We start from the raw sequence: 12314 nt of genomic DNA on the forward strand, positions 1-12314 counted from the left end.
TTTTTTTTTAACTAAAAAACTTTCAAGATATGATTCTGATTTATTTGCTTTACATTTCAGAGGTGGATGTGTATATCTTCTAAGGTAATGTATTTTTTTAAAATATAATTTTAAACTGTCTTGCCCAGGAGAGAGGTGATGATGCATCTCCTTTCCTTCATTTAAGGGCAAGTCAGAGGTGAATCAGAGCATAAACTCCCAGTGCCCCATTGAGCAATATTTGATTTTCTTAGGTACACAGGTTGACCACTGATTTCAGCAACATACAATGGGAAAATATAATAGTTAAAACTTACAACAAAATCCTTAAAAGTTAAAATTTGATGTCTGTTATGTTTTTTAGTCAATAATTTATGAGATAAATAAGCAGATTTTACTTTCCTTAGACATAGTTTTTCATGTTTACTGCAACGTAGATGAATTGCTCATAACAGTTGGTATTCTGGGAGGATTAGTATTTATGTTATTTGGATGTACTTTTAAATGTGAAAATTCTACTGTGAAGATTTCAGTTATGGGATAAATTTAACAGTAAGAGAATCTCAGCAAATAATGGCCTGTTGGTTATTATGCAGGGGCAAGAACTTCCACTGACACAGGTCAGGCTGTGTCACTTATTACAGGCACAAAACATGTGCATGTCTGCCCTATTTGTTTGATCCTGAAAGGTTACAGGGTTGCTACTTAGAAATATCACTGTTGTAATGTGTTTGGCTTGTATTAAATCTGGTCAAGGATTAGGAAGATTTTCCTTTTGGCTATCTGGTATGTTTTTCAGAGAGGGACAAAATAGTATTTTATAAAGGTCATCTTTCTGATGCTGCAAGAATTAAGGGTAGAGTGCTTCCTTCCAGGTTCTAAAGCAACAGTACCCTCCCATGATAATAATCATCCTAGATTTTTCCATTACTCGTTGCAGTAGCTACAAATACAACCTTATCTCTGAGAATAAAAGGGAACGTTAAAGTTTTGAATTGTACACATAAGATTAGCATAATAAGATAGAATTTTCAGCATTAATATGAAGATAAACAAACCATGCTTTTGTTAATTTGGATGTGTGCCTAGACCCTCTGTAGTGGTGTTGATCCTATGAGCTTTTCTTATTTTATTAATCAGCATGACATTTTCCTAATTACCTTAAAAATTAACACATTTTCACTGCACTAGTGTGATACACTATTAATTAAGTTCATCTGAGCTTCTGGCTACAGCAGCAAATGTTGTGATGGGAGTTGAGCTGATTGACCAAGTTTATCCATCTATGCTGCAGTGTAGTTGTATGGCTCCTTACCTAATATCACTTCTATCTCTTGCAAAGACTTTTAAATTTTCAAAAAGGAGATAAAAAGGAAAGTGCTCTCAGTAATGTGGGACTTATGTCCTTAGGTTAGAAAGGAGACTAGAGGGAAGAGATGGAGGGTACGAGGAAAAAGCCTCTTATCCATTTAAAGATGGAATGTATGCAGCCCTTAATCTATACAGAAAGCAAATACCTTACCAGGAATTACAGCTTCCAAGTGATTAAGATAGTCTGCTCTGTTAATAAAATGGCCTCAAGACCTTTGACAGATTTCAGGATCAAAGCTATTTCCAAAGAGCAAAAACTGAAAAATTGTAAGATGAAACTCTGTTTTCAGCATAAAGGAAAATACTCTAATTGTACTTTAGTAAGAATATCTTAAGTAGAAGTCGATTTCTTATGGATTTTTAAAGAAGATTGTGAGAAGGAAAAACCCCAAGTAGTAGTTTCCTTCTATGCCTTCAAGTTTTTACAGATTAAGTTTCAGGCACACACAATTTTCTTTGCCAATGAGCTCTGCTACACAGTGACCAGCAGATGACATTTCACTCTCTGAAAATGAAAGTGGGGAAGGAGTTTTGTCTTCACTGCTGTGCAAACTCATAGAGAATAAAAACTAATAACTTCCTGTAATCAGACAAAAATTACTGTAGAAGAGTGTTTGATGTATCAACAGAAAGTATGCTCAGTATATCAAGGTTTCTTCCACTGCTGGTTTTATTCAGTCTAACACTTCCCTTATGGGAAGCTTCTGCACTTGGAGATCTGGACAAGATGGTGAACTTTCTATATGTGACCAGAGAAAATTTAATTTTAAGAAAATTAAAACAGTCAGTTGTTTAGGTCAGATTAACAAGGAGATCAGCATGTGGCATAGGCAACCAACGCAGTTCAAGAAAACCTCTGAGGGCATGGAGCGGTCTTGTATTTTAAGATTTGAAAATGGAATGATTGCAGTGTATTTGTGTCTGACCTCAGCTCCATCACTAGCTGGTTTTCCCTGTGTTTGTCTCCTCCTTCCTTGTTTTTTTTTTTTAATTCTAGTCCGTGTTCTGATTTTATCCTCCTGTCACTTTCTAAGTTTTATCTCTGAAACAGCTGAAACATTTTTCCTGTGCAAAAAGGACTCATTTGAGCTTTCAGATGTTAACAAGAAACTTTTCACTATGTGAAAATGATGTTTTTCAGGAAGTAAAACATGCCCAGATTTTTGAAGTTTTTCCTAGAAAAAAGTGTACTTGTGACAAAAAGCCACTTCCTTGTCAAACTGCTCTTCCAAAAACATGAGGACATTATAAGTTTTAGATAGAGTAACATGAAAAGTTTTCAATGCTGAAAATTCCTCTGATTTTGAGGGAGACGACTGCTTGGGATGGAATGTCCTATAAAAGCCTCATAGAGAAACTGATGGTTTCAGACTGAAATAGTCAGAAGCAGCTGATAGCAAACTTTTTGTAGGAGGTGTCCAGGCAGCCTTCACAGTGTGCTCATGATAAACACATGAAAGTTTGACACTGCTCCTAGAGGAGGTCTAGGGAGCGGACAGTGTTATTTGGCACTCTACAGAACTGAAACTGTAAGGCTCATAATTCATTCTCTGTCTTTTCTGCTTTGGGATTTGATGAATATGGTTCATTCTTTTTGGCTGATGGGACTTGGTTTGTCAGACCCATATATTTCTGTTCTGGGTCCATTGTTTCAATCACAAACTTGAAAACAAGGAAAGCTGGGCCTTCTATGTAGAGTCCTAGAAACAGAAGTTTTTCCTTGGTTATATTGAGTGTGTTTCATCACTGTCACCAGACAGAATCTCATTTAAATAGAAAGGGCTTCCAGAAAGATAGAGATGTATAAATTGAAATGTAACTTGAAAATAGCTGATGGGTTCAGTTTCTTTCAGGGTACTCCCACAAATAGGACTACAGATATTTTGCTTAAATTCTGTACTAAAATGAGTTTTCTGAGTCCTCCTACTTGCATTCTTGAGGTTAGGCCTCTAGTAAATGTGCTAGCATTAAAAAGAGTTATGAACACCCACATCTCATTTTTTGACATCAGGCTGCTTAATTAGGTGATTGATTAGGCACTGATGTGTGAATTCTCAGTATGCAGTTAAAAACTAAATGCCTGTAAGTCCATTTAATTGGGAATTGGGTTAGAAAAATAAGAAGCTTGCAAATATCTAGGAAGACAAGTAAAGCTGAGGTGAAGCTGCCTATTCTTAGAGACAGAATTCTGTTTGCTGATGCAATTTATTATCCTTCAGTCTTGTACTAATATTTATGAGAGGCAGAAGTTCAGTTTACATTCACAAGATTATATGCAACATATTATTTGAGCAGGTTGTACATTCCAATGGCTTGTTAGCACTGTGTGATTGTCAGAGTAATGACAACAGCACTGAGTTTTGTGTCTCAGCCTCTTGCTTTCCTTGGAGTGTGTAAATAGAAAATCTCTAGAAAATTCAACTGAGGATAATTAATACATCCAGTACCCATGATTCACCTGTGGGTTGGAATGCAGATAGGGTTATTTTGAAATATATTTCAAAAGCTTTACTCGAAACACCTTTTTAATAAAGGGTATGATTATCTAATTTGCAAATCTGCCTCCCACAGAGTAAAGCGTGGTTTAATATGCAAATATTACTACAGAAAACTAGTGTCCACAATAAATGTAGTTTAAAATGACAGGAAGAATAAGGAATTAACCAGTTTTCTAAATAATCCAGTAATTACTTCAGTAATGGGTATGCCTTAATAATTCCAGATGACTGTTACATTTATTTTAACCTCTCTAATTTTGCTGATTGGGCTATTACAAGCCATGATGAAGGAACAATAGAAAAAGGTAATAATAATTTATTGCTTTTCTCCTAGAGGTACTCAGCATCCTTTTGAAATGCAATATACAATTTCTATTTATGTAATAACATTTAAAAAAATTGAACTGCTTGTATATTAGGCTGTAATTATGACTGAGTAGATTTTCTAAAAAGAAAAATTGATAAGAGGGTAAATATAAACATAAACTGGCAGCCAAATCAGTAATGCTTTAATTAATACTGAGATAAACTTGAGTTACTACTATTTACCTTATAAGTCAGTGAATATATTTTATATTCAAACTGATTTTGCAAATGTGTCAGAAATGAACTGAAAATAAATCATATTGAATACTGCCATTGCTTATTAGAATTTTCCACTGATCATATGAACTGAAGTGGTACAGATTCCCTGGATTGTCCAAGACCATTATGTGCTCTGTCACAAAAAAACCCAATCTCTGCTTTGGAATATGAATTAATTTTCTATGTCTTCATTTTAAAAGTTACTGCAGCAAATATAAATATGATGAAAATTGGTGGAAAAGAATGTTGAAGATTGCCAATATGGTTATTTATATCTGATGAGACCTCTGCTTTTGAGCTGATCAGTGTTTGGGGTTATAGTTTGTATTCTGTTATCAAAATAGAGATGTATTATTACCATTTAACTGTTAGTTAAACTTGGTAATTTTGATGTTTATTAAAAGTGCATTTGTGGGTTGTTAGACATGTAGCAAAATATTTTCTTTAAAATTATTAATTATTTAATAGTGTGTTTATAGTCTAGCAAAGCAGTCACTGAAATACCTGCCAACACATTTCACCTGTCCTCAAAATAGCCTGATGTTGAAAACAAATTGCTACAAGTTTTCCTTGCAGCCGCTAGAATATGCAGTTGCTTTCCCAGCTGGGTACTAAAATGTGCTGTATACTGTGCATGAAAATATTTTTCAGCAGAGAATGTTAGACTGCCACAGAATACCTTTATTTTTCATATGCCATCCTCTGTGTGTGAGATAATTTGACAGAAAATAAGATAGATAATCAGAGGTCTGGCAAAGACTCTGGTTTCTTTCCTCCTTTTTATTTTATGCTTTGAAGAGATGGAAAAGACACTTGTGAATAATTTTTGTTATATTTAAATGACAGCTTTAAAATTACTTGGAATTACTGTCTTTGGAGGGGGGCTATTCAAGAGAGGAAACTTCAGTCTGTGTCTGAGGCCCAAAGCCTCATTCTTTAAATCCATAGCGTTAAAAGCAGCAGCATTGAAATTAAGTGTAGAGAGATGAGCAGAGCTCTAACTGAGCTAAACACATTGGCAGTTCTGCTTCTGTCTCGTGTTTTCCATGCTTTGATTGTTGTACGTGCTGGGATTGATGCAGTCATGCCTGTTGGATCTTCAGTAGAGCAGAGCTGGCTGAGGAAGTGCCAGAGAGGAAGGTCTAAATCACATGGTTCCTTCAAGCATCAGTAGGTGCATCTTTCCAAAGCTCTTAAGGGAAAAACATTTCTCTCTGAGGGCCACCAAGTACCCAGGCACTCATGCAGCGAAGATGAGGTGGGATAATTTGCTCTCCCTTTTGCCTCATGAAAAAAAACTGCCTCTAGCAATTTGCTAGACTATAAGAACACAATACTTCTTTCACTTAATTAAAGCAAAACATATCATATGTTTCTCCTTCTTTACTCCTGAGCAGCAAAAAGTGTGTCTTACTCATCTGCAATGAGAATAGCTGAAAAGGGTTCATCTGGACTTCATGCCTTAGTCTTAACGGGTAGGAAAGGAAGTGCTCATGGCTGTCTTGAATGTAAAGGAGAATGAAATGGATGAAGGAAAAGTGTCCTAGATATGTTGGTTTGATCAGTGTTTGGAACGATGCAGGATTTTTGATATTGGAGAGTATATAAAATATTTGAAATGTCCAAAATTGTATGTGTGAGACATGTTCTGCCAGCAAAAATGCTACTTTAAATAACAGCAATAACAGCGGGAATATTGTTAAGGAGACTTGGTTTGGTTATAGATGCAGAAAAGTTAGCCTTGACTCATTTTTGAGCACAGTGTATGGAACATTTTTTCTCTTTTGTTTGTACTCTTGTTTGTCAGTTTAACTGGGCAGACTGGAGGGCGAGCTGCCCTCTGATGCTGTGAGACTTTCTAGACTGGAAAACTGTCCTTACATTAACTGAGTTGAAGCAGCACCTTGCAGCCTGAGATCTCTGAGTGCTTTCTTTCCTGCTTTGTAACATAAAGGCTTGTGATGGTACTTACATTACAAGGATGTTTTGAAGACAATCTAATTGGTTGTTTGTTGGCCCAGTCTTACCATTAGAAGGATTGTTGTAGTGTCTGACATAAGAAAAATGGTAACACTGAGACATAATGAGAGACCTGATTCTGAAGGAGTTGGCTGAAAAAATATTTCATGCCAAAGTATCATTGCATAAGTCAGTCAAAACCCATGCAACAGAAGATGATATTAAAACCTTTTCATCTGGCTGAAACTTAAAGTACAATTTTACATTAATTTCATTGAAATATAGGTATTGGAAAATAATGAAAGATCTATTATGCATTAAACAGTCCTGAATTGCTGTGTTTAGTAGGGATGAACAGAAATATAATAAGCTAGTAAGATTGTGAGGGATTCTGAGAAAATGAACTTTTGCGGGGGGGGGGGGGGGAAGATTTTGCAACTAACTTTTACAATTTGGCCTTGGAAGTCGCCTCTTCACTTTGTACACAGTTTGAGTAAGTGTGCAGTTTTACAGCTTTAGCAGCAAAAGAATTAATGGTGTAAAAAACTGAATTCCAACAGTCAATAAAAATATTCCTAACCTAAAATATGCAACTAACATGGAAAGAAAATAGAGAAGGGATGAAAAAGAATTTCTGACGGCAAGTAAAGGTGTGTAGGAGTTGCATGTTCTGTTAACAGAAGAAAAGATCCCCACATAAAATCTAATTTTACTTTGCTACTTTGTAACTTAGACATTGCTATTACAAACTTCTTTCAATTTTATGTGAATTTTTATGATAGTCTGGGAAATTAATTTTTCAATAGTTCAATGATCTTTATTTCAAGCATGTCAAGTTAACTAATAATTTTTGTAAGACTTTTTAGTTTTATCCCAGTTAGTGCAGCCTGTAGTGAAGTATAGTGCCCTGCAAGGCTTAGAAGCTGCTGGCTTGGCCTTGATACCTGGTGTCCATTATTTCTACTATGAAAATTCGTCTTGACCTTCATGATAATCATGAGCTCTGGCTAACTACCATAGCCTAAAGACTGAATTTGGTTTTCCTCACAATCTGAGCATAATGTCTGGGACACATGTTCCCTGTGCTAATGTCCAAGCAGACCCATCATTGCTTTGCCTAGGAGCCTTTCCACTCCCAGTCTTTTTTTCTGATTTTCTTTGTACAACTTGTATTGCTGCTCCTATTCCTTCCAAGGACCACATCCAAGAAGAGTCTACCTCTATTCCACTGTAATCACTATTAGATTTTTAAAGAGAATTGCAAGATCCCTCTCCTCCTCTCTGCAGACACACAGGGGGAGTGCACTAGCCCTGACATTCATGGAGATCCTCTGCTGAACTTGATGAAATTCGTTGATTTCTTCTTTTATTGAGAGTTTCTTTCTTTCTTTTTGAGGGGACCTGATTGCCCAGGTATCAGCTTGCACATGTTGAGCAGAGCATTGCTTCCCTTTACTGGCTAAAACTTAACTGTTGCAGCCCAGTATGTGGCTGGATTTTGTAGCCTCAGAGATGTAATAGATCTTTCAGATCCATGGATGGTGAGGTAAAATAGAGCCACTGGAGAGTGTGGCAAATGTGTTACTAATGTGATCTCATGGTTCTCTTTCATCTAGAATGTTCCACCTGATTTGTCCATCTGCACCTTTGTGCTGGAGCAGTCTCTGTCAGTACGGGCCCTCCAGGAAATGCTGGCTAACACAGAAGAAAAGGCAGAAGGGGTAAGTTATTAAATAGTCACCTTTCTTTATCTTGCAAAATAGTACTTTTTTCTTATGGTAACACAGGTTTCATGGCTGTTACATGCTTATAGCATGATTGTGCTGAATTTTCCTTCTTTGCTATGGGAATGTCTGTATTTTTTGGAAATTATAAGCACTTGCAGTGTCCACTGAAGCTTGCCAGAGTTGTAAATTCGCAGTTTCAATGTGCTGTGAGTCAGTATAGAGTCACAAGGGTGTTTTAATTTGAGAATCTCATAATGTGTCATATAAAGCTTGATCACTTCGTCTGAACAAATAAACTTTTTGAGCACTCCTGACTATATTGGGTGAGACTGTCAAAAGGTCTTAAAATGACTTGGATATATGCTGGTTGGGTCTGCTGCGACAGACCTTTAAGCTGAAGATAAAATATTATTGAGCTTGGTGGACAAGAAATAGCAGTCTGGAAGATGAAGGATATAGGAATTACTTAAATCCTATAGGAATTATTATTATTATCATTCCTAATAGGAATTAATTTTTTGACTAACAAATAGTTATTTACAAATAAATCATAGTAGTGTAATTATTGTTCCCTGCAGTGCAGTTAATTTGATTTGTTATGCTGTAATTGAGTGCTCCATGTGCACCTTATAGTTCATCTGAATGCTGTGCTCTAGCTCAAATCCTGTTAATTTTTGAGGAAGAGTGACTGTAGGCATAGGAGTTATACAGGCAAAAGAGAAGTAGGTGTTAACCATAAGTCCATCAGTCAAGAAGGCTGGCAGGAGATAAGCATGCCTCTGATATTTATGGGGACGCCTCAAGAAACCAAACTACTGTAGAGTAGTCAGTCCCATGAAATGCCAGGCACTTAGACTGAAACTGGTATTTGGGAAATGAAGTCTGGGAGCAGACCCATGGATGATCCAGGGTGTGATCAATTTGTGACAAGAGAATGACAAGCATATCTGAGAGAAGAGGTGGTACCAGAGTAAGCAGATACAGAATTTTAAACCCCTCTTCCCTTACTTTGTGAATACTGAAACCAGGAGCAAGCAAATTCACAGGGAAAAAAATAAAATCAAATGAACAGACATACACAGGCATAATGTCAAAAATCACAGTCAAATCCCCAGGATGTACAGTGATAACTGTGTATGGCCACATGTGTAAAGTAGAGCAACAGTTTTCTTTCTGTTTATTCCCAACAGATGTGAGCAGGGGCATGAACTAAAGGGAGTATAGGGGAATGTGTGATAAAGTAATGCTATAGGGCAGAATGCAGTGAATGAAAAAGCATTCACTTTTTGAACATGAAGTACTGAGACATTTGTTTAAATTATAAAATCAACTTGCAGATTTTCTCATGCACTGCCTTTAGCAGAGTGCTGGGGCCATGTGTTAGGAGAATATTTGCTTTTAATACAGAGAGCACACCCAGAGAACTTTGGCGAATGAACAAACCTCTGCAGAATGATCAATGTGAGCTCGGGTATTCTGCTGGGAACAGGGCAGACTTAAGAGAGCTTTGTAGGGTTCTTAGGTGGAATATTTGCACTAGTTCTGGACTATTTTCTGCACTTGATGTGAGTAGAAAAAGATTTTTGTAGGACGCATTGACCGATGAGACATACTATGTTTGGTGGTAATCTGGTATTTTCTGGAAAAAATTACTGATGTTTTCTGTGCACAACCATGAAGGTCAGAATTCTGGACACTTACACCCCTGCCTAAATAACACTGATGGGCAGCTGCTCTGGTCTACAGTGCTCTGTACTCAAAGGTCTTCTGAGATGTGCACAGGAAAGATAAAGCAAAGTTCTGAGTGTGGTCATCATGTGGCTCTTGGCTGTTTACAAAGTAGTTTACTGTGCTCTCAGCACCTATTAATTGGCAACACTAGCCGAAGATACAGCTATACCAACAGAGAGAGATGGTGTTCAGTAAATCATAAATAAATTTCTACTACAATGGCTTCTATAGAAATGCATTAGGAATCTGCTTGTGTCTCTTGCATATTAATATACTAATATTAGGGGACAACAATCTTGAAAATAATGGTTTGTAGATGAACACAAGGTCATGTTTTCAAGGTCTATATTTTTCTTCTTAGTAAGTCTCTGAAAGCCAAGATGGTACTAAAATGAATGACTATGTACTTGCTGATAAATTAATAGAACTGACATTTGGTATCTGTATGTGCTTTCTATGAAAAATACATAAATTTTGACTTTGCATTTATATTTGTAAGTCATAGGCCAGGTACTTATATAGACAGCTTCATATCTGTTTGAAGCAACTGTTAAAAAAAGTTTTAAGATACGAGGTAATTTGTCTTGCCTGAAGCACTGTTGCCTTCCTAGAGAAGCATGAAATCTTTTTATTAAAATAACAGTGCTTCATTTCATTTAGTAGAAGAAAATATAGCAATCTTTTGAGAAATTGTTGCTATAAACTGGTTTCAGTGTGACCTCAGTTTTCTATTGGAAAGAATCCTGCAAAAGGAGGTCTTTTCAGTCCTCAGTTACTTTTCATTGCATTAGAAATCATGAAGATGCTGTACTTATAAGAGTGCTGGTTTGCCTTTTGTGTTGTGTAATCTCTTGAATGCTATGTTTATATAATAGGTATTCTTGTTATATAACAGGTAAGTTAGCAGTAATGTAATGGCTGAGTACTATGAACGAAATCTCACGCTGACTTGAGTCAGAACAATAAGCAGCTTTCTTGTGCCTAAGAAAGAATAAATGTGTGCACTTACTGGGTTTACTGCTATTTCTCAATTAGTGTGCATTAAAGGTGCAAGGTCTACTCTGCAATAAATACCTACATTTTTAGTGCAAGAATCCCAAAATGAAAATTTCCATACTTTGTGAGATCAGTGATCCATCTTAGTATACCTACTTGACTCTTCTGAACCAGATAAATGCTAGTAACAAAGGCAATAGTGAAAAATCACTGAAATTTCCTAAGAAAGAATGTGTGTAGTGCTCTGTTTCTTCTAGGCACTGAGTAGTTATTTTGTGCTCTGAGGTTTCATCATTTCCCTGTAAAATAGTATGGTTAGCTCAGACAATTTATTAAAACACTGACATTCATGGCTTGCTCTGTTGTAGTGAATGGTTTTGGTTTCAAAAATAAAATGACAACCTAGTTTATTTGCTTAGGCAGCATTATTTTCACTTTTCATTTTAAACAGGTATTTTTTTAATATTTTGCTGGGGTGTGGAGTGCTGCATGTATGTACCACTTTCATCAGTTCAGCAGCAGGAAAGGAAGGAAGCACCAAAAACTAATAAAGCAGAAATAGATGAGGAAAAAGGGATGACTCTTGTGGAGATGGAATAGTAAATAATTGTATAATGAGGAGTATCATCACATAGTCTGGGCTATGGTGTGTTAGGCAAGCAGAATTACAGGTGCAGAGTCCTAAACAAGGGTGACCTACAGCCTAGGTATTATTTTGTAATATTTTTGGCTCATTTTCTTAGTGTAACTTTTTATTATTAGAAAAGCACACATGAAATGAAGATGGAAGTCCTTATGCTTTTATAAAGCATTTAAGACCATAGAAAGCATTCAGGCCTTCTATTCTGACCTCGTTGTTATTTCCTAGTGAACCTTCTCTGGACCGAAGTGCCTTGTATTTCACTAAAGCTCATTAGTTAGAGTGATTCACCTGAGAAGGTGAATCCATTGCTTCTGGAGTAATTTAGGAATGGTCATTGCAACTTCTTGGAACTGTGTTTTGCTTCTGATTCTTTTTACTTTGATTATCTTTTTGGGTAGTTTGATGTTTTTTCTTTTTTTAAAATAATTTAAATCACATCATTCTTTTCTAAATTCAAGACCTCTATCATCTAGTACTTTCTTCTTAAAGTAAAAGTGATTAAATACCATGATCAAATCAGTTCCAGGAAATTTTCCCTAATTTTCTTAAGAAATGAAGCCTGGCCATCTGTCCATTAGAGGTCTTGAATTCAGCAACTTCTGCAATTTCTAGACAATACGAACAATATTAGAAACAGGATTAGATAGTTCTTTCAGATATGATGGATATTGGGTAGGAGAAAGGGATCTAACTTTATATATCTTATAAGAGGAAAGGAAAGCAGAGTTTTCTCTTTTATCATCAATTGCTCTTGTGCTGTTGCACCTTCTGCACAGGTTTTTTTCACTGAGTAAAGGTGTCACAAGGACATGGGAAGGAATCTGC

At 36.2% G+C, this 12314-nt stretch overlaps 1 protein-coding gene across 4 annotated transcripts in view; it reads left to right on the forward strand.

Moving 5' to 3' along the window:
* The window catches only part of RYR2 (ryanodine receptor 2), a 381701-nt gene that overhangs the window by 104713 nt on the left and 264674 nt on the right, over positions 1-12314 (forward strand). For all 4 annotated transcript variants that reach the window (XM_054280079.1, XM_054280080.1, XM_054280081.1 and 1 more), the window contains exon 3: positions 8009-8113. In XM_054280079.1, the coding sequence (XP_054136054.1) occupies positions 8009-8113 (105 nt within the window). The remainder of the gene's footprint in view (positions 1-8008; positions 8114-12314) is intronic.

The sequence above is a fragment of the Melozone crissalis genome, unplaced genomic scaffold (assembly GCF_028551555.1).
Source record: "Melozone crissalis strain CALT ecotype California unplaced genomic scaffold, PUWL_Pcris_2 ptg000027l_1, whole genome shotgun sequence".
Classification (NCBI taxonomy): Eukaryota; Metazoa; Chordata; class Aves; order Passeriformes; family Passerellidae; genus Melozone; species Melozone crissalis.